The sequence below is a fragment of the Natator depressus genome, chromosome 1 (assembly GCF_965152275.1).
Source record: "Natator depressus isolate rNatDep1 chromosome 1, rNatDep2.hap1, whole genome shotgun sequence".
Classification (NCBI taxonomy): Eukaryota; Metazoa; Chordata; order Testudines; family Cheloniidae; genus Natator; species Natator depressus.
In genome coordinates, this window is record NC_134234.1 from 137,955,769 (window position 1) to 137,979,478 (window position 23,710).

General features: G+C 42.1%; 1 protein-coding gene across 2 annotated transcripts in view; it reads right to left on the reverse strand.

Annotated features, from left to right (window-relative positions):
• MAP3K15 (mitogen-activated protein kinase kinase kinase 15) overlaps positions 1 to 23,710 on the reverse strand; it is a 143,538-nt gene that overhangs the window by 18,173 nt on the left and 101,655 nt on the right. For both annotated transcript variants that reach the window (XM_074967795.1, XM_074967803.1), the window contains 5 exons: positions 19,589 to 19,719; positions 19,210 to 19,315; positions 7,850 to 8,007; positions 3,033 to 3,216; positions 106 to 283 (listed from right to left, as the gene is read on the reverse strand). In XM_074967795.1, coding sequence (XP_074823896.1) covers positions 106 to 283; positions 3,033 to 3,216; positions 7,850 to 8,007; positions 19,210 to 19,315; positions 19,589 to 19,719 — 757 coding nt within the window. The remainder of the gene's footprint in view (positions 1 to 105; positions 284 to 3,032; positions 3,217 to 7,849; positions 8,008 to 19,209; positions 19,316 to 19,588; positions 19,720 to 23,710) is intronic.

The following is a 23,710-nucleotide window of genomic DNA, read 5'->3' on the forward strand; positions in this document are numbered from 1 at the left end:
TTATCTATTCATTACATGCTCAAATTGCCTTGGACAAAATGTGATGTGACTCTAACCTGCATAAGCTTTGTGTAGGTCATGCCAGAAGCAATTAGACAGCTTTACCTTAATAAGTGGGAAATGGGATGCTTTGTTGGGTTCTCTGAAACAGATCGCTTTGTCTTGTCAAAGAACATATCATGCTGTACATCCGAATCTGGCGAGACAGAGCCATGTTCACTGCTGCTACTGCCAGCCTGTTCCCCATGGACTGGCAGTGGGAGGGACGCACTACGATTATAATCTAGCAAGAGACCACAAACAAGCAAACCACACCCATCATTTAATAAAGTATATCACACAACTGTAAGAGAGGGCAGTGCTTTTCAAACCACAGAACTCCAAAACACTGAACGCTACAATTTGCTCATTTGGCAAGGTACTTAGAGGTGATTCTGCAGGGTTGGTCATTGTGAATATAATGAATCAGCATTTTTAGCTAATTAATATTTTCCTCCTATGACATAACTAACACCAGGTGCATCCAATTACCCCAGCCAAGGCCACGACTATGGGACCAAGATTTGATCTCTCACTGGCCTCCTAGCTATCTGCTTCTCTTGCATCCCCTGCCTTCTGTTATCTCCTTCAGGACAAGCCAAGAGGCCTCTTACAATCCCTCCCATTTCATCCAGAAGCGAGAAAAAAATAAATGAGTAGTTGGGTGCCCGCTATTGCCCTACAGGGCCATTTACTAGAATACGATGCAGGAGGGGTGTTGCAGGCTGGGAGAACATATTTAGGCTAGGAGGCTAAAAGGCCATACAAGTTTCTGAGTGTTTGTCTCCACCATCTCAAACTGTTGATATTTTGTAAGGGAGGGTTGGGTGTAAAATTCTGGCATAGTCATTAGGACACAGTTAATCTTCAAATAGGAGTTTAAATTGCCACCAAAATAAAAACACATGTCAACTTCTGGCTCTTCACAGTCCTGTGTTTACTGGGTAGGCCCACGTCCACTTGCCACATCAGGAAGTTGCCTGTGGTCATATTAGGAAGAGCTGGGGCCACCCAATATTGGTCAGGCAAGGAACCGCCACTTGCAGCAAAAGGAAAGGAAGCAAGGTTGCTTGGCATGGAGCAGTTCCTAGTGTGGGAAGAAGGCACCTGCAGACCTTTCCTGGTGTGGGGTGGGTAAGAAGATGAGAACAGGTGAGCTGAGGAAGAAAATAACTTTTCCAGTTTGCGATATTTGTATGCGTAGTTTTCTCAGATACAAATGGGGCTCTTCAGCAGGTCAAAGTTCAGGCTCACTATTCATCCTGCTAACAAAGTGGCCAGATTTTCAGTAGAAACAGCAGTAACTGGAAAATTAGGCCACTAGGTGCCAAAATATTGATATTCCACATTAGGCACTTGTGATGCTGTATGACTGAAATATGACCATGTTTATCATTAATATTGCCACTGTTACACAACTGCAACAAAACTTGTCCAAAATATATCATGTAAGGTGTCAATGGAAAAGTTATAATTTGCTAAAGATGATTATCCTGTTTATATGCATGTATCATTTTTGTATCCAAAGTTATGAATATTGGTTATGTACTGGTATCACCATTGTGTTTCTTCCTGAGGTAACACCCACAAGGTAGTTTATATCCAGTCTAGCCAACACATTATGAAGGGACTTTTCAAGCTTGGTTGCCCATTAAGGACACTTCACTCTCACAATGGGCCATGGAATAAACTCATTGTGCCCAGATGGCTCGTCCTGCTGACACCGCCATTTCCAAGAGGCCAATGGCTACCCCTTGGAATCATCAAGCCATGTAAGGGCATGTGACATACATGACCCTGGACTCCATCTTGTGCCAATAATTTTCCACAAACTGTGCTGTGGGCTTTGTTTGGGACAGTAAAATTCTAAGCAGATGGCAGAGGATATAGAAGACCCCTGAAATAGCTCCATGTTGCCTTTTTCCTGCTCTGATTCTCTGGACTATGGATTTACAACTAAAAGGAGCATATTGACTATGGACTGAGGACCTCCCAATCTTTTGTAAGTTACCAGAGAGACTTTACAAGCTAGCAGTCTATAACATCACTGCTACAAACCTGGTATAAGAACTTTGCAATGACTCTATGTATATGATCTATTAACCATTTTAACTCTCTTCTTCTTTTCTTATTAACAAACTTTTAGATTTTAGTTACTAAAGGATTAGCAGCAGCCTGATTATTGAGTATATATATTGAGTTATATACTGACCTGGCTGTGCGGCTGATCTCTTGAGATCAGAAGACCCCTTTGTTTCATTAAATTGGTTCTCAATAACAAATCATCACTAAGTCTAGTGTCTGGGTGGTGAAATAAGGGCTGGAATGCCTATGGAGTTTGCATTTTTGACTTCTGTCCCACCACGCTGGATAAGAAGAAGTTTACTTTTGTTATTGGCTTGGTATATCTAATGATAGAATAACCACCAGTGTGGGGTGAGTCTGCCCCTATTTCTCAGCAGTCTGTCCTGAATCTGGTATTCTGTGAACCACTGAGGCACGGTGACAGCACCAATGTTTGAAAATCCTGTCCAATATGTATAAATTGAACACAAAACATCAAGGTGCATGGCCAAGATTTTCAAAACTGATTAGTGCTTTGGGTATCTTAAAATGTGGGTTCCCTTAACCCATCTGACACATCTTAAAAGGGACCTGATTTTCAGAAAGTGCTGAGCACCAATCTTCTGAATATTAGACCTCTTTGAGGTGACTCTTGGTGGGCACCCAAAAGTTTAAGTAACTTGCGAAAATCTTGGCCAAACTAACTTTTATTTTATTATAAATGGTTTATTCATTTGGCCAGTGGGGAGTTTTTAACAAGGCAAAACAAGATATAAATATAAACCACAAGGTACTTTCTACAGTTTAACTCCAGTTGATTTCTTGGTTTGTTCAACATCCTGAATAACAGGGAGGAATTGGCTAATGATTCAAATCTTTTTATGTAACACTTAATGATGTTGACTTGTACTTGGCTGATAATTCCTTACCTAAAGGCTTGAATGCAATTCTGTTTTTCTTGCCCTTGTTCACCTGCTTTAAGAAGGGGTCTCTGAGTAAATCAGATGCTGTGACACGCTTATTCGGATCAGGTTCAAAGCAGAGCAAAATAAAGGCCCTTGCTTCAGCCGATAGTGATTCTGGGATTTCAGGATGAATTTTAAACATCCCAACCTGTAAGTAAAATATGGACAGAAAATTATTTGGCCTCAAATGAATAGCTGCAAAAGGGCCATTAGCTAGCTCCTCGCTTGGTGTAAACTGGCATAGCTCTATTGACGGCAGATGGAGGGTTTGACAGCTGCAATGCAGAAGTCCACTGAAGTCAGTGGAACATCAACGGGGCTCCATTTATGCCAGTAGGGGATTTGGCTGTATTTCTACTGCAAATGTTTAACCCTGCAGATGTGTATCCTAACTGGTTACACCAGCCCAACTCAAATGTCAAGACATGGACATGTCCAACTATCTAAGCCTCATGCAACCCCTGGGCCTGACCATACTCACCACAAGTGCTCCAGACTCTAGCCGCTCTATTAACCGCCAAGCCCTTCTATTCTATATGCCAGCCAGCGCCTCCCTCCCAGTACCCTCTGAACCCTCTCACTACACTTCCCCCCAAACACCAAAACCAACTTCCAGCCCTAACGCTGAGTCCCTTCATTGCCCATTCCCTCTGTCTGGTGCCCAGACCTGTCCCGCTTTGCAGATGCCAAACTACCCAGTGCTCACTCTCAGCACAAAGGGCGAACACCCAGTCCCCGGCTGCCAGATACACTCATTGTAACCAGTGCTGAGACCCCATGTCTTTCTTAGCCCTTCAATGGCAGCCAACTGGAAATTACGCAATGTTCAAAGGGTTAACATAATCCCACACTTGGATCATGTGATTGGACAGATATTTAATTTATTTCAAAACATCACTGGATAGTAACTTGATATTGCCCTCTGCATGCATCAGCTTGAGCTACACGTTTTTAATCCCCAGGGCTGATTTTACATAACTATTTTTGGGTATGTCTACAATGCACACAAACCAAGCAACCCACAGCAGCAAATCTCTAGTGGGGCTAAAAACAGCAGTGTGGACGTTCAGGCGAGGGCAGAACCCTGAGATTGAGCCTCAACCCCCTCACCGGGTCTGAAGCCTGAGTTTGAATGTCCACACTGCTGTTTTTAGCCCCATGGCAGGAGACCGGAGTAGCTGACCCAAGTTCTGACACTCGCTGCAGGGGGTTTTCTTTGCAGTGTAGGTGTACCCTTTACACCAGATGTGTGCCACACATTCTGCACATGCAGTACACATCTGGCAAAATTATTCTTTTCAGCCTTGACATATTTATGTAAAATAGACTCTGGAGACCAAGTACGAGAAGCCTGGAAATTATGCTGGCCACAAGGCAGATAGTAGCTAAGTGGTTAAACAAGTGGCAGCAGCTTGCTAAAATAAAGAGTTGTCTGAATAATCACATTAGATAACCATTAATGCACTGTGGCACTATTATACATTTACAATAGCAATTTAGCTTTGTGAGATCCAGTAAGGTCTACTCGCAATGCAGGCTGAAGCCAAAATGCTGAACAGCAGAGCCTGTATTAGAATTTTAGTGCAGGGTATAAAATGTCAATGCATTAACCACTTCCAAGCTATGTCTCCATGCGCATCCAAAACTATGCCTTTAAAAGCCAGACCTAATACTTCCTATGCAGTGTAAGATTCCAAGCAGCAAATTCATAGGCATATAGCTGTTCTAAGCTCTGCTACTACTCACTATGTGACCAGCAGGTCACCTGGTCTCTGTGCACTTCAGTTAACCTGTCTGAGGGACCATCTCTATTTGATTTGTAAAGCACCATGCACACCAAATACAGTGCTTTACTAAGTAATAAATAGTTATTGTCTCTTACTGTCAGCTTTGTATAATTTACATTCCCGGGCAGCACAGATGGCAAAAGAAGCCAGCTGCATGGGGAAGCATTTCTCTCCTGTGCTCTGATAATGGATCCTCACATTGTGGGACTCTTCTTGAGCCATCAACCCATGGGATTGGCCCTCTCCTGCTACATGCACTCTAGGAATGGGCTCTCACAATGCAGCTTCCTCTGGGGCACTAAAACAAGCAGACCACATTATGGCACAGATGTCACCAGATCACTATACCACTATACCACAGATCACTTTACCAAGCCAAAATACACCACTATTCAGTGAAGCCTAGTGGTGCTAGTTCAAGTCTGAATATATCTCCCCAAATCATTCAGCCAACCTTACTCAAACTCTTCTAGAGCCACATGGGAGCTTCATCAGTGCTATTATATAGCTAGATGCTCCCCTGTCTCCAGGGCCCTGTGTTCTCCACAGCACTATGGAACCAAAGTTGGCAGTAAGCACCCCTACATTCTTTGGCAATGTTAGGTTACTGTACCTCCATGAAATACCCTTTGTTCCCATCCCTCCCACCCCCAAACATACACACAACTCTGACTCACAGGTGAAAACACTCCGTGATGTACGATTGGTCAATGATTACTTTCAGCAACGATTACTGCTGGACCAACGATGGGCTTTTTCACGGTGTTCTCCGGACGGCCCAGCTCTACAGGCCTTAGCAGCTACAATGCTGCCTATGCAGTTCAACTCAGAATCCTCTTCTCCTGCCCTACGGTAGGGAGGGAGCTCATAGTCAGCTTCCGGGGTTCATCTTCTCAGCTCTCCGGGCCCGGGCTACTTGCTGTTTTTTTCTCTTAGGCCGCCCATCTACCTAGCCTGCGCTGCCAGCTTCCTGGCTGCACACTGGAATCTGACCCTCTTCCTGACTGGTGCCACAGAACAGCAAGGAGACCATGCACCACAGTCCTATTGGTTTATTCCCCTTTTGGGGAAAGATGACAAGCAAGACATAGCTGCAGTCAGGTCCCAGTAGGGAGGGAGACGGAAAACAAAAGATACGCATGCAATAAAATATTGTAATGAATTATTAAAATGCTAAATTAGGTGGTATTCTTTGAAAAATGCCAAATTCCATGGCCAAAGAATCATGGTGTGCACAGGGCCCTGAGTGAGATGAAAGGGACAGTTTACACCTCTCACAGTTACCGTTTCAGACTCTTGGCTGACTCAGACAGCAATTAGCTTATGCCCTGTTCATTTTTCCAAGGTTGTGGTCACAAACAGAAGGGCAAGAAACTTAACTTAAAAAAAATAAAGGAACATTAAATATTAAAGGAGATTCAGAAATACCATTTTGTGGCAAAAGACAAAATCTGTGCAAACTCCACAATTGCAAATCAGGGAACATGCAAGGCCCTGCTTGCCTCCCACACTAGTCATTCTGTGAACTTGTGCAAAGCCCACCAGGGCATCCAGAACTTTGAAAATATTGATCCATATTTTAACACCTCAAAAGCATGTCTTAAAGAAAAGATACATCTCCCTTCTCATGCAGAGAACAGTCCTACAAAGGGCCAGAGACTAGAAAAGGAGTCTGCTGACAGAAACTGACCACAACGGACATTTACAGTGACATGGAAATCGCTTTTGATGTTCATGGATCAATCAAACAATTTAATAAACCAGACTATGTAACCAAAAGACTATTATAAATTCCTCACTCTTCCATTTCTTTTCCTTTTGAGTTCAATGGGACTACTCGTGCTTAAAATGAAAGATGTGCTTAAGTGCTTTGCTGGACTGGAGCCTAATTTACTGTCTCTAATGGTTGATATTTGATTTTATTGTGACAGCTCTAGTGATAATTATAACACTATTTGCACAGTGATTTTTACCAAAAGGTCACAAAGCACTTTACAAATATTAATGAATTAAGCCATGCTTTACCTGGTTAGGGGGATGATATTTCCCTTAATGCATGGGTGGGGAAACCGAGGCATAATGAGAAGTTAAGTGTCTTGTTCCAGGAAGCCAGTGGCAGAGCCAGGAATAGAGTCCTGACTCACAGCCCTCCTATCTTATCACTTAGATCATACACATCTTGCAAAGTGCCGTAACTGGCATTCAGAACAAAAAGTGAACAAAAATAGATCTGATATAAAAGTTGATTTTAGAAGTTAGTTAAAAGCACTTTTCTATGTCTTTTTATTCCTGACCAGGCATATAGCACCACCATTGTGTGCATCACTTTACCAAACAGAGCAAGACACATCCCTAGTCCAAAGACCCTGCGATCTAAGGGAATGATGCTGTGAGGGGCAGCGCACCCCCAACTCCCATGGAAATTACCCGGAGCTGAAAGTGCTCAGTATCTCCCAGGTGGTTCTTGGCATCCAACAGGATGGGAGCATTAAAAAGACAAGATAGATTTTCTGGAAGGGAGGCTTTTAAGGACAGATCTGAAGGAGCAGAGAGGGCATTTGTAGGTAATAATTGCAGGACTCTCTGCAGTGCCAAGAAAGAAGGCATACAGTGAAGAGTAGAAAAGGGTGATGACGAGAGGATTGGATGAACATGGGGAGTGAAAGGTGGGATCAGGAACAGCAATTTTCATAAATCCTCACTCATTTCTCAGCACATTGAGTCCTGACCTATTTCCTGCCCAATGGAAACAGCACTTCCCTGAGTGATGCATCTTGAAGCAAATGGGATCATTCACATGCATAAGGAGATCACAGTTTGGAAGTTGACCCAGTGCAGAGCAACTCATATAACAATAAAGGCAGGTAATTACAATGTCAGTGTAGATTACATTGCCCAGAATATTTAACTTGTAAATATTAACTATATGAAAATTTAATTAACAGGTACTACTTCAAGGTTCACAAACCGTCCAGCAAATAAAACAATTCTTACTTTAAACATTGCTGCTTGCGGCTCCCCCAGCTCATGAAATGGAGGTTTTCCTGTTGCCATTTCAATGATAGTACAACCCAGTGACCAGATATCAGCTGGTGCCCCATATCCTCGAGGCCCCTTATCTATAATCTCTGGAGCCATATACTGCAAAGTACCTGAATAAAGACAAAAAAGGAAGAACACAAGTCACATATTTGTTTTTCTTATCAATCAAACAGATACACCATATCATTAAATCCCTTGCAGGTTGTCACTTCAGATGCGGCTTGTAGGACTGAAAGGTGAGCCCTCTAAGTCAAACTCCACCACCAACACTAAGTCATAAGATTGTATTTTCCCAGGTCTTTTCTATACAAACTCTTAGTTCTTCCCCTCACATGAAGGACTTCAGGTGGGAGAAAATATATTTACTGTATAATCTGAAAGCTCTCCCTTGCCTTATCATAGAATCATAGAATATCAGGGTTGGAAGGGACCCCAGAAGGTCATCTAGTCCAACCCCCTGCTTGAAGCAGGACCAATTCCCAGTTAAATCATCCCAGCCAGGGCTTTGTCAAGCCTGACCTTAAAAACCTCTAAGGAAGGAGATTCTACCACCTCCCTAGGTAACGCATTCCAGTGTTTCACCACCCTCTTAGTGAAAAAGTTTTTCCTAATATCCAATCTAAACCTCCCCCATTGCAACTTGAGACCATTACTCCTCGTTCTGTCATCTGCTACCATTGAGAACAGTCTAGAGCCATCCTCTTTGGAACCCCCTTTCAGGTAGTTGAAAGCAGCTATCAAATCCCCCCTCATTCTTCTCTTCTGCAGACTAAACAATCCCAGCTCCCTCAGCCTCTCTTCATAAGTCATGTGCTCTAGACCCCTAATCATTTTTGTTGCCCTTCGCTGGACTCTCTCCAATTTCTCCACATCCTTCTTGTAGTGTGGGGCCCAAAACTGGACACAGTACTCCAGATGAGGCCTCACCAGTGTCGAATAGAGGGGAACGATCACGTCCCTCGATCTGCTCGCTATGCCCCTACTTATACATCCCAAAATGCCATTGGCCTTCTTGGCAACAAGGGCACACTGTTGACTCATATCCAGCTTCTCGTCCACTGTCACCCCTAGGTCCTTTTCCGCAGAACTGCTGCCTAGCCATTCGGTCCCTAGTCTGTAGCGGTGCATTGGATTCTTCCATCCTAAGTGCAGGACCCTGCACTTATCCTTATTGAACCTCATCAGATTTCTTTTGGCCCAATCCTCCAATTTGTCTAGGTCCTTCTGTATCCTATCCCTCCCCTCCAGCGTATCTACCACTCCTCCCAGTTTAGTATCATCCGCAAATTTGCTGAGAGTGCAATCCACACCATCCTCCAGATCATTTATGAAGATATTGAACAAAACCGGCCCCAGGACCGACCCCTGGGGCACTCCACTTGACACCGGCTGCCAACTAGACATGGAGCCATTGATCACTACCCGTTGAGCCCGACAATCTAGCCAGCTTTCTACCCACCTTATAGTGCATTCATCCAGCCCATACTTCCTTAACTTGCTGACAAGAATACTGTGGGAGACCGTGTCAAAAGCTTTGCTAAAGTCAAGAAACAATACATCCACTGCTTTCCCTTCATCCACAGAACCAGTAATCTCATCATAAAAGGCGATTAGATTAGTCAGGCATGACCTTCCCTTGGTGAATCCATGCTGACTGTTCCTGATCACTTTCCTCTTTCCTAAGTGCTTCAGGATTGATTCTTTGAGGACCTGCTCCATGATTTTTCCAGGGACTGAGGTGAGGCTGATTGGCCTGTAGTTCCCAGGATCCTCCTTCTTCCCTTTTTTAAAGATTGGCACTACATTAGCCTTTTTCCAGTCATCCGGGACTTCCCCCGTTCGCCACGAGTTTTCAAAGATAATGGCCAAGGGCTCTGCAATCACAGCCGCCAATTCCTTCAGCACTCTCGGATGTAACTCGTCCGGCCCCATGGACTTGTGCACGTCCAGCTTTTCTAAATAGTCCCTAACCACCTCTATCTCCACAGAGGGCTGGCCATCTGTTCCCCATTCTGTGATGCCCAGCGCAGCAGTCTGGGAGCTGACCTTGTTAGTGAAAACAGAGGCAAAAAAAGCATTGAGTACATTAGCTTTTTCCACATCCTCTGTCACTAGGTTGCCTCCCTCATTCAGTAAGGGGCCCACACTTTCCTTGGCTTTCTTCTTGTTGCCAACATACCTGAAGAAACCCTTCTTGTTACTCTTGACATCTCTTGCTAGCTGCAGCTCCAGGTGCGATTTGGCCCTCCTGATATCTTTCCTACATGCCCGAGCAATATTTTTATACTCTTCCCTGGTCATATGTCCAACCTTCCACTTCTTGTAAGCTTCTTTTTTATGTTTAAGATCCGCTAGGATTTCACCATTAAGCCAAGCTGGTCGCCTGCCATATTTACTTATTTAAGCTAAACCTACCTCCGTTTCTGCAAATGATGAATTGGAAAGATATGTGAATAAAAAGAGAGAGCAGCCAACTAGTTGACAGGTTTTCTTCGAGGGAATACTTTTTTGCTGTATTCACAGCCTCTGGTGGGAATACAGAGCAGACGAACATCAGCAATAACAAAGTGAGCTAGTCCATGAAGAGAGGGTCAGGCCTAGTAGGAGAGGATCAGGAGCTGAATGAGAAATCGTGAAGAGGGAGCGAGATGGAAAGAGGCAGGGCTAGAGAGATGAGATCTGGAAAAGAGATAAAGCTCCCAGAAAGAGGAAAAAAGTGTCCTAGATTACAAATGAAATATCAGGGCCGGAGTAGAAGAAAGCAAAAGAAACAGCCTCGTGGAGGCAAGTGTCAGAAGTGTGACACAAACTGGGTGAATGTCTGCATCAAATTGTGAACTCCACATTTTTGGGGATTCCCATTTGTTTTGAGAATACCAGTGATTGTAACCTTCACTGTGATGTTTGGTCTGTATTGTATTCTCCATGGCGGGTTCAGACATCCAGGTGGAGATGAAATCTAGACAAAGGAAGTGTCTTGTAGATGCTGTGTGCTCATGTTAGAGGGTCTGACACCTTGAAGAGGCTAATAATGAGAGAGCCATCAAGGACCATTAACATGGAATGACTCTTCCCTGCTGGAGCAATTGGTTTTCTACTAGCAGGACCTGTGACTTTGAATGGACTTCATACACAGAAACCTGGCTGGGAGAGCATGCAATTTCTCTGCCTGACCATCTGACTAAAGACGGGAGACTTCATTTATGGAGGCTGCTTCTCTGAAGAAGGGGGCCATCCAACACCAGAAGGCTGTGCTGGAGAGAGGAAGAAAAGGCAGGGGGGTGGGGGGGGGAGGCTTGCCTTGCCAAAGGATACTGACCAGAACTAGAGCTTTCAGATGGGGTGAGATCAGACCAGGGAGTTATGTTTAGGGTTTTGTTGTTTTCCATGGATCTGTAACTGTGTTGTGCTTTGTTAAGAGTAAATGTAACTTTGGTTAAGAAATTAGTTTGCTAAGCCTGTATTCGTTGCTTTACTGCCACATTGTCCCTAAAGGGATTAACTAGGAAATCAGAGCTTGCACAGCCAGGGGAAACATGTCTAAGCAACGGGGTGCTTGGGAGGGCTGTGATGCTGGTTCTAGGGTCTGGGCAGTTAATTGAAAGGTCCTGCTGCCCAAGGAGGATCAGACACTGGTTCGGCACCTGAGAGTGCATGTGAGAGACCCTAAGTTAGGAACAGTGACCAGTCACTATCAAGACCCAGGGCACTTAGGAAGCACGTGGCATTCAGCAGATGGATCCAATCATAATGGACTGAGTTCCATCCAGAGGGGGGGACTGGGCTGGGCTGCACACGTGTTTGATGATTACTGATGATGATAAGACGTAGTTTCATACACTTTAAAGAATGCTTCTGTTATCAGATATAAATTAATGCAAAGAAAGATTTTTTTTAGGGTGGTATGTTTTCTCCGCCACTATGGAAGAGTGTCATTTTCAGTTTCCAGGTCCGTAATACAGCACAGGCACATTCTCACTGCTTCAAGGAAAAAGAAGTCTGAAAGCTAAACTTCCCTAACTTCATAACTAACTTCATAAGTGTAGTTGGCTGCTCAAGCAGAAATAAATTGAGGAAGCAGAACTCAGTGAGGGGTCTTAGTAACTGTAAATCATCAAAAGTTATTGAGTTAGAAACAGGCTTAACAGACGTGTAATATTACATGTACAAAACATATGAAGAGCTCTACAAACTCTCATGAAAGAGGAACACATATTATACAGTTTCCTTTGGGCTACAAGAGATGCTAGTGACAACAGTGAAAAGGCTCTGCCTGGAATGTTAATAAATTCATTTTGGATTAGTTAGTTAAGAAATAGGTTTACAAAATTATATAATACCAATAATTAAAAAAAAAACAACCCAGGCATTATCAGCTTACTTACCATACTCAAATAGCTACACATCTCAGAGATTTTTGTAATAATTATATATTCCAGGAAGTTATACTTAATCAAAAGATCAGTTTGTTTATAGGTGGAAAACAACATAAATCATTTAAAACATAAAAGTCTCATAATACCACTAGAAACAAATGCTTAAACACCACACATCGGAGTTATGCTAGTGGCTGGGGCAGTCAAAAAGAAAGTAACAACATAATAAGAAAAGGGTGAAAAACTAAAACCTTGGGAAATGTAAATGAAAATTTTTAAAGGTCACAACATTTTTAAATGAAAAGGTTTACCTTCATGAAAGAAATTCATTTATATGTTGATTGCAAAAGCTGAAGTGTTTTAGTATAAAATGCAGTTTGTATATGGGTTTTTTGGTTTTAGATAGCACTTAGGTTTTGCATTTTTTAGCTGATTAGTGTTACAACAAAATCAGCAAGCAATCAATACAAGAATAACACAACAAAAATGGTATTCTTGGAATACTGAATTGCAGTGCTAAAGCACACAAGTGTTTACAATTCTACCTGTTAATAAAATAAGGCCCGGATCTTGCAATCTGATCTGCATGCCTATACAGAGTCCCATGGCCATCAATCTGTTTGTACAGATCTGATTACAAGACTGAGGCTAAAGATTGTAATATTGTTGAAGAAAGTAGTAAAACATGCAACAAGTTTGTCTGGAACAGTTATTGTAATCTTTTACTAGGCCATCAAGTCAAATGCACTTTGTACCCTCTTATATACTGTAAAGTTGCTCTATAACGTTTAATGGATTTTCAGTCAGTACATAAATAACTCTGCATTCACAGTAGAAGAACTCTGCACATGCACTTGGGTGCTTGAAGGATTTTATTAGGTTCACAGCTTATAAACAGAGAAGTTAGAGAAAAACCTAACATACTCTTTCTGGAAGGTTGCAAGTAACACTCTGACTTAAAAATCCAGAACCTTAACACAACGAACCAAAATCAGAGAGAGAAATCAGGCAGCTTCCCAAGCCAAAAGGGCACAATTCACCTGGCTCTAGGCTGGCTCTTAGCACACTGACTGCTGAAGGACCCAGATTGCACAATCGTAGCCTGCAAGCAGAATCAGGAAAGGCTTTATGATTTAAAGTGACAGCTTATAATTTTTACACAGTTTGCAATACAACACAGATTTCAGAATATTTCTGCACGTGAATTGCTTCCTTGGACTCTTGTCCATAAAAAGCATATGGAAAAGTTGCCATTCAAAAAAAATAATGTAGCCAACATCTTTATGACATTTTTACTTTCAAGGATATTTCTTTTCAGGAATCTTATAAAATTTGTGTAGGAATGGCCAACTCCCACCACGTGCACCCCCAGAGGGCAGATAGGGGATCATCCTGCAGATATGCAGGGCAGCTGCAAATAATCAGTAAGCAGTCACTGACCACCCTCTCAGCAGGGTGTGATGGGGTAGCTGATGGCACAGTGACCTTCATAAAATGCCACTTAAGCCCCATGATGACGACATCAAGTTGAATAAAGACTGCCTTAAAATCAGTCTTGCTGGGCCAGAACATTTGGTTTGAAATTGGAGTGTTCCTTCTCCTAGGTGTGCAGTCTGCTAAGGCTGACAAGCCTCAGCAGGCAGCTCACCTAGGAGAAGGAAAAGTTCATGGAAGAGAGATGGCAAGCAGGTATGGTCTTTGTGGACCCGGAGAAGGCACAGGATCATGTTCCAAGAGAACTAGTTCAGTGGAGTTTGTGATGGAGAGGTCTGCCAGAAGGATACATTCCTTTTATCCAGGATATGGATGATGGAGGGACTACCATAGTCAAAATTAAATGGGACTACAGTAGAGAACTTCCGATAAATATTGGCCTGCATCATGAGTCAGCGTTGAGTCCCTTTTTATTTGTGATGGTCACAAATCCAATAAGTGAGAATACATGAAGGGAGCCACCTTGGAACATGCTGTTCACTGATGACTTAGTGATACATGTGGAAGACTGAGAGCCCCTGCAAGCCAACTATGAACAGTGGAAACATAGTTTTAAACAGACTGCACATAGAGTGAACGTTGGTAGGACCGAGGCTATGAGGGAGGAGGACTCAACATAAAGTATACCACTGGCTCCAAGCTTAGAAAAGCAGAAGTATTTAAATTTCTAGGATCAATGGTTGCTGACAGTGGTGCCCCCCGAGTGAAGCCTGGCATCGTACTGAAGTTGGGTGGGTACAAATAGCGGGACCTGACTCCAGTTCTCTGTGACAAAATGATGCCAATAAAAGGTAGAGCGTATAAAACTGTAATTTGATGGAACTTAATGGATCAGTGACTTGGCCAGCCACAAGAAAGGAAATCAGCATGCTTTCCACTATGGAAATGAACATGTTGAGATGGTCAAACGGTTGGAGACTCCATGACAGGAAATAAAAGGAGTATGTAAGGGGCCTAATGTAGATTTGCTCCAGTTGAAGACAAATTGAGGGATACTAGCCTGTGTTAGTAAGGGCATATCCAGTGGAGACTACTATAATTACACATAGGTAAAATATATCCACAAAAAGCCCTGAAAAAATGTAGGAGGGGATGAACGCAGAAACAAGATGAAATTTTTACCTGCTCTTGTCACAATATGTCAACTGTTCTTATGCTGTCATTTGGTAGTTCCTTTAAGACTGTATTAAAATGCGCCTATTTCATATGGTTCCCATGTGCAGTATGCTGTTCAGTTCTCATTATTTTATCAACAGCACAGAACCACTCAAATACTTACAAGTAACAATTGCAAGTATTCTATTTCCAATATTTAATGAAAATTGTATATATATATTTTTGTTATTTATCCAGCCTCAAAAGCTATGTAAATAATAAAAACTGTTTACTGAATAATCTATTTGGAAAAATATGGTGATATTTGTTAAAGAAATTATTCAACCAAACTCTACCCAAAAATGTACTGTACATTTGTATTTCATGTTTTCATGTCTATGAGCTAAAGAGATAGTGCATTTCATGTTTCCCAAAATGGGCAATCTCAGATCTATGTAAATTGACAATTATTATTTTAATTTCACATAAGTACAGCATTTTATTAGGAATCAAGATTGATGATTTTTAGAAATGCTATGACTATAACTTGCCCTTTAATTTTACTTTGCCACTTTTTAAATGTTAAGTGGTGAGATTTTTTCCCTTTCAAATACTTCAATTTTTAAATTAAAACCGGTCTTTATTGGAAGAGAAATTATACTTGTGGAAACTGTCACAGTTTCAGGGTTAACTGCACCTTTGACCCTGATCCTGGACTTCTTAGAGGGCACCCACTTACCTAAGAACATAAGAATGAGATACTGGGTCAGACCAATGGTCCTTCTAGCCCAATGTCCTGTCTTCTGACAGTGGCCAATGCCAGATGCTTCAAAGGGAATGAACAGAATAGGGAAATTATCAAGTGATCTCTGTCGTCCAGCATCTGGCTGCCCGAGGCTTAAGGACACTCACAGCACAGGTTGTACTCCTGACCATCTTGGCTAACAGCAGTGATGGACCTATCCACCATGAAATTATATTATTCTTTTTTTAATCCAGTTATACTTTTGGCCTTCACAACATCCCCTGGCAAGGAGTTCCACAGGTTGACTGTGCTGCATGAAGAAGTACTTCCTTTTGCTTGCTTTAACCCTGCTCCCTACTAATTTCATTGGGTGACCCCCTGGTTATTGTATTACGTGAAGAGATAAATAACACTTCCTTATTCACTTTCTCCACACCATTCATGATTTTACAGACCTCTATCACATCCCCCCTTAATCATCTCTTTTCCAAGCTGGACAGTCCCAGTCTTTTTAATCTCTCCTCATATGGAAGCTGTTCCACACCCTTAAACATTTTTGTTGCCCTTCTCTATACCTTTTCCATTTCTAATATATCTTTTTTGAGATGAGGTAACTAGAACTCCATGTGGTATTCAAGGTGTGGGCATACTATGGCTTTATATAGTGGCATTATATTTACTGTCTTATTATTTATCCCTTTCCTAATGGTTCCTAACATTCTGTTAGTGTTTTTGACTGCCTCTGCACATTCAGCAGATGATTTCAAAGAGCTATGCAAGTTGGTACAAAGATCTCTTTCTCGAGTGGTAACAGCTAATTTAGACCCCATCATTTTGTATGTATACTTGGGATTTATGTTTTTCAGTGTGCCTTACTTTGCATTTAACAACATTGAATTTCATCTGCCATTTTGTTGCCATCCCTTTGTAACTTTATAGTCTGCTTTGGACTTAACTATCTTGAGTTATTTTGTATCATCTGTAAATTTTGCCACCTCGCTGTTTTCCCTTTTCCAAATCATTTATGAATATGTTGAACAGTCCCCATACAGATTCCTGAGGGACACCACTATTTACCTCTTTCCATTCTGAAAAATGACCATTTATTCCTACCCTTGGTTTCTTGCCTTTTAACCAGTTACCGATCTGCAAGAGAATCTTCCCTCTTATCCCATGACTGCTTACTTTGCTTAAGAGCCTTTGCTGAGGAACCTTGAAAAAGGCTTTCTGAAAGTCCAAGTACACTATATCCACTGGATCACTCTTGTTCATATTTGTTGACCCCATAAAGAATTCTAATATATTGGTGAAGCATAATTTTTCTTTACAAAAGCTGTGTTGACTCTTCCCCTACAAATCACGTTCATCTATGTTTCTGATAATTCTGTTCTTTATGGTAGTTTCAAGCAAATTTCCTGGTACTGAAGTTAGGCCTACCAACCTGTAATTGCCAGGGTCGCCTCTGGATCTTTTTTTAAAAAATTGGCATCACATTAACTATCCTCCAGTCATCTGTTGGAGAAGCTGATTTAAGTGATAGGTTACATTCCACAGTTTTTAGTTCTGCAATTTCATATTTGAGTTCCTTCAGAAATCTTGGGTGAATACCATCTGGTCCTAGTGACTATTACTTTTAAATTTATCATTTTTTTAAGGTTTCAGGCTCCCAGCTGTCACCTCTCTGGGGCAGAGACCCACATCTCTGTCCCTCCAGACCAGGGGCTTAGGCTTGCAGTCCCTCTGAACCTCACTGTAATTTCCCCAACAGGGATGACTGGGGTTCAGCACCTGTCATTAACCTTTCCCCAAGGGCTACAACAGTGTCTACAGGTTACCAACCAGCCTTCACAAAGCAAAATACATTTATCCTTAAGGTAAAAGCATTACAGAAAAAATACACAGAAGTCAATAGAAGTTCCTATATGCATGCTAAAACACACCAGAGGTCAACCCTCAGTCTTATAGGGCCCTAGTAAGCCAAATTCATTCCAACCCTTCCACAAGGGTCCATTTGCTGAATCAAAAAAGGTTCAACTCAACCTTTGTATACCAAAAGCCCTTTCTTAGTCTGTTGGCATCTGGAAAACTCAACTTGAACCAGTATATGTAAGCCTCTCTGGGGGTGGTACCTCTCTGGAGGTGTTTACAACTGAAGTGATTTATTTTAATCACCCCTCACTGTTTTTGGTTCCTGGAGGAGCTGTGGTAACTCTCCCCCTCCTCAGAGTTGCACACAATCGCTGGCCCAAAGTGATACATAAGCCATTCATAAACTTAATACTATATGGTCCCCTAAGATACTGAATGTAGTTGTAATATCTAAAGTGATTACAACTTTTCTTTCAAGTATTTCAATTTTTACATGAAATAGTACTGGTCTTTATTTCTACAGATTTAATTTCTCTTTCAGTATTTAACTAAAACTAGTAAATTTTGGTTAAAAATCCCTCTTATTCATTTGGCAATTCATGAATGCATACTTTCCTAAACTATGTTTTAATATCAAATAAATACTTTAGTTTGAGAAGTTAATTATAAAACACAGAAAAACTGGCTGACCCATTGTTTGTTATGGTCAATAAAAAAGAGCTCACATTGTTTGGAAATACGAGGCTGGTTGATTTTAGCCAGATTCTGATTTGCATAAAGCAAAAAGAACTCTTACACAAGAAAGGAAGTAAAAGCTTGCAAAGTCAAGGAGGAAGGAAAACTTGCTATGTAACAAAGAAGCTATGGATTGGAAAAGGAAAATATGCTTACATAATTACTAAATTTTTTGCTCAGTCTGAACAGTGAAAAACTGGAAGGATAATATTTTATCATCTTCAGAGCTATCATCTGTTTCCTAAAAATCACAGAACAGATTAGCTACTGGCCTGCAAAATGGCAGCAATCTTTTTAAGTTTGGAAAAAGTTACATAGACATCATGTCATAGATGGTGAAGACAGAAAACAGCTTCCAGCTTCTAAAGGGTGTGTTCATTCACAGTGATAAAATAGCTTTTCCATCACCTCAACCTGCAGTGGTTATGTAATTCCTCTGGTTTTCTTACAAAGGATGACATACATAAAATTATGTAGGCCCAACTCTAGTTCACATTTTAACTATTTGTTATTGACACAACACTATTTTATTGTTTAAACACACAGCACACTTAACTGACTATAGGGAAAACATCTTTAGCGGATCCAACTACAAAAAAAAGTTTTAAAAGCTTTGTCAGTCAAAATTAGGTTCTCACCGATTCTTATGATGCAATTTGTGGTATTTTGTGAGGTGTGGGAGTTTAAAGTTTTGCAATAAAACTTTTCAAAGACATTTTTGGTCTAAGATTTTAAATTAGAAGGTTTAAATAAGTTATTTAAAAAAAAGAAAAGAAAAAAGCCTATCCTTACATGTGACCTACACCAATTTACTTTCTTTGTTTTCTTCAAAGCAGAAGTCCCTTCTTTCTTTGTGGCCCCAAAGCTCTTGGTGGCTTCAACAGGACCTTTGGATCTGTGAGGAATCCAAAACTGAATCCTAAATAAGAATATTAACTACAGCATCAAACCACCACCACCAAAGGGGAGACTTAAGAAATTTGTTCAGTTCCTCTTACCTGTAAATGTCTCAGTACATGGATTGATCCCTGCGAGCCTCTTGGAAGTCCCAAAATCAGAAATTTTTACCACCCCACTATATGTGTTCACCAGAACATTATCTCCCTGGAGACAAGAAAGAGGCAGATAGATGTAAACAGATTCCAACATGCTGACAACAAGATTCCAGCAAGATTGATAACAAAGATAACACTTTTTACAAAGGAAACTGCCAGGGGCAATGGTGGATTTTGTTGTTGTTTTTTTAAAAGCTCCTTCCAACCAAAAGTACTACTTCTGTTTATAACAAAATTAACTATCTTGCAAGAGGTACTGAAATGAATCTCCCCCCCCGCCCCACCTCTACTGTACACAATACAACACTTGGAAAAAATTTACCTTTATATCTCTATGTACAATCAGGTTCTCATGGAGATATTTAAGCCCTTCCAGAATCTGCTTGGTGTAAAATTTTATTGTGGGTTCTTTCATTGGGCCCCATTTTGATTTTAGAAGAGCAGAGAGGCTTCCTGGGTTAGATAAAGAGGAAAACATGTCAGGATAGCACAGTTACAAGGTCAACTTTTGGAGGTCAGTAATAATAAATTTAGAGCTAGGCTTAACCTCAGGTCAATGTCCTGAGGATGGTGATGGGGTGTAGCTACAGCACTCCAGGATGAGCCCAAGACTTTGCTGGTCACCCACTTCCCCCAGGGCAGAAGTGATTTACTGCAGTCTTTGATGCAGGTTATTTCCCTCTTCACGTCAGCTCAGCTCCATTGGCTGGCACATCAGTGGAATGGCATCCTACCCATCTCCACCACTTGTTTGATTGAAAGGGGCATGAAGTAACTAACGCACAACCCATTCCTTAAACCATGATATGAGGAAGCTGTATGTCAGGGTTGGACTGGTCTCACTCCCTTTTAGACCCCTAGGTGTGCACGTTAGGGTCAGCCACACTCTGGCACTTAACGAAAAGCAGCATGGACTTGGGTGAATGTCATAGTATGTCATATGAAATATGACAAACTATATGTAAGTTAAGAGAAGGTGATCTACTCTGACAGCAAAGCAGTCTAAACCCACCTCCCTTTGATTTGTTAATATAGCCTTGACCACTGGGAATAGAAGGAGGTAGAGGAAAGAATATTCCAGAAAGAAACTAGGGGCTGGAGGCCTCATAGACTCAGATTGGAAGATGGGTTGCTGTTATTTCTCCTACTTAGTAGAGACAGTGAACCAGATTTCATCTTTTTTAACAGACCACGTTCTTTGCTCACATAGCAGCATTTTCTGCAACAGTTTCTGCTTAGAAGTCAGGTACAGAATTTACAATGGGCTCTATTTAAGTTCTAGCAAACTTAGTTGAGGGAGTTTTCAATCCATGCCAACAGCTTTCTGAGTTGGAAGTTTCCTGACAGAATTGAACCATAGGTTTTCTAAGTAGCAGTCCCTTTAAGGCTAGCTGGTAGTGAAGAAATGTACGTGTTAGTGCAGTCATGTCCGGTCTCCAGCAGCTATTCAGAGTGCACAACAACATATATAGGACGAGGAGTGCCTGGACAGAATGAAGCACCAGGTAAGCAACAGCAGCTGGTACTGTCCCGGGGCAGGACAGTGACTGGAGATGTTGGGATGAATTTAGCATGTTAGCATGACAGCATAGGCGCCGATTCCATGGATGCTGTGGGGCTGGAGCACCCACAGAAAAAAAATAGCGAGTGCCCAGCACCCACTGGCTGGCCCTGCCGATCATCTCCTCCCCATCTCCCGCCCAGAACCTCCTGCCTGCTGCTGATCAGCTGTTCAGTAGCAGACAGGAAGTGCTGCAGAGGGAAGGGGAGGGTGGAGGGGCAGGAAGAGGCAGAGCGAAGGTGGGGCACGCTTGGTGTCAGAACGGAAAGAGGCGTAGCGGGGGTGGGACGAGGTGGACGGAGGGTGGGGCCTTAGGGAAAGGGGTGGAGTGGGGGCAAGGCCTGGGGCAAAGCAGGGGCAGAGCACCCACGGGGGAATCAGAAAGTTGGCACCTGTGCATGGCAGTGTTGGCAAGCAAACACATTATGGTCAGGAGGCAGTGGGAGTCTAAAGAAGGGAGTGCAATGGATACAGGATTATCGTCTCGTGCCTCCCAAATATATTTTTAAAATGCACTCTGAATTACATTTTTTGAGCCTGAGTCTTGGAAGCTTAACCCTAACTTTGATTTTCCTGCCTTTTAATAGCTGCTTTGGTGAACTACTAGTAAGGATTTTTCCCTCAGATTATTGATATATACTCTCTCCTTAAACAAAGCTTTTGTCTGGGAATTATTATGGGGTGGGGAGGCTAATCCCACCAGCTATTAAAAAGATTACTTGTCACTTAGACTCAGACTGTGAGGTCAGAAGGGACCATCATGATCATCTAAGTCTGACCTCCTGCACATTGCAGCCACAGAACCTCACCCACCCACTCCTGTAATAGACCCCTATCCTGTGGATGAGTTACTGAAGTCCTCAAATCATGGTTAAAAACTCCAAGTTACAGAGAATCCACCATTTACATTTGTTTAAATCTGCACACGATCCCATGCTGCAGAGGAAGGCAAAAACAACAACAACCCAGAGTCTACTAATCTGACCCAGGGGAAAATTCCTTCCTGACCCAAATACGGCAAGCAGTTAGACCCTAAAAGCCACTAGCCAGACACTTGGGAAAGAATTCTCTGAAGTAATGCAGAGCCCTCTCCATCTAATGTCCCATCACCAGCCATTGGAGATATTTGCTGCTAGCTGTCGCAGATCAGCTACATGCCATTGTAGGCAGTCTCATCATACCACCCCTCCAAAAATTTATCAAGTTCAGTCTTGAAATCATTTAGGTTTTTTGCCCCCACTGCTCCCCCTCCTATTAGAAGACCCTGTTTTCAATTGCTTATAAGTTTTGCCAAATTTTAACTATTTGGGATGAATTTACCATGCTGGGTGTCTGCCTCAGGCTGAATGTTTTTTGAAAAAGTTCAGTGAAACAGTTCAGTCATTTCAGAGAATGGGGCTTAGGGAAATTATATTGTTTTGCTCTTTGTTTAAAATTTCTGGCAATTTTTTAAAGCAATAGTGCCCCCGTATTTTGGAACAGGAATTTTAAATTTGGCAGGAGGTGGTCTCTGTGTCAAGCCTGTACTTTTTGCCACCTGCCTGAAACATCTAATCCAAATTTAACACCAAGTTATAAGCCTTTGGAAAACAAAAACTGCAATTCATCCATGCTCAGTAGAGAATTTGGTGAATATAGTGGTTAAAATCCCATGACATTCCATTTGCACTGGGCATGTTCCTGCTGAGGATTGAAAAGGACTTTCCCTGCAATTATAGCTCTGAGCTGCGGTGGGCCATGCCTGGACCAGGTAAAGTGTGTGTCTCATCCCCCTCTAGTGCTGGTCCACAGAGAGCATGACAACCTACTACTGCTATCAGTTACTCTGTTAGCTCAATTGGCAGAGGACTGTGTGGTGGATCACAGATTTCATAGAAGATTAGGGTCATCTAGTCCAACCCCATGCTCAAAGCAGGACCAACCCAAACTAAATCATCCCAGCCAGGGCTTTGTCAAGCCACGCCTTAAAAATCTCTAAGGATGGAGATTCCACCACCTCCCTAGGTAACCCATTCCAGGGCTTCACCACCCTCCTAGTGAAACAGTTTTTCCTAATATCCAACCTAGACCTCCCCCACTGCAACTTGAGACCATTGCTCCTCGTTCTGTCATCTGCCACCACTGAGAACAGCCGAGCTCCATCCTCTTTGGAACCCCCCTTCATATAGTTGAAGGTTGCTATCAAATCCCACCTCACTCTTCTCTTCTGCAGACTAAATAAGCCCAGTTCCCTCAGCCACTCCTCTAAAGGTTAGAGCCATGCTAATGAACGATGTGGGTATCAATATGATGCCACAGATGGAACTTCTGTTTTTTCATTTTCCATTTTTAAAAACCTAGGCAATTATACCCACAGGAAAAAAAAGCATTATTATTACGCGCACAAAATTTAGGAAATGCCAAAATTAAGGTAGCCCCCTTGTGTGCATGCATGACAATACAGTCTTTTAGTTACCTAAGCACATAATATTTTTCCCTCAGGATCCCTGCCTCATTCAGTGCACAGGCTGGACCTGCTTCTGGAGATGAATCGGGGTTGTGTAGTGAAAGAAGCTGTGGTCTACAGGACCCCATCTCATTTCTTGCAGAATTTGGAAGGTGTGTAGTAAATGAGGCAGGCAACTGCAGGAAGAGAAAGGATGGTCTTGTGGTTAGGCAGTTGAATGATGCTCTGGAGAACTGGATTCTACCCTGCCTGTGCCACAGAAGTTCTTTATGTGATGCTAGGCAAGACATTTAACCCAAACTTTTCATGAGTGGTCATTAATTGTGTTTTCCTCATTTTTGGGTGCCCTACTTGATGCCTGAGGGTCTGATTTACAGAAGTGCCGAGCATTCACAGTAGCAACTGATGTCAATAGGAGCTGTGCTTTGAACATATGA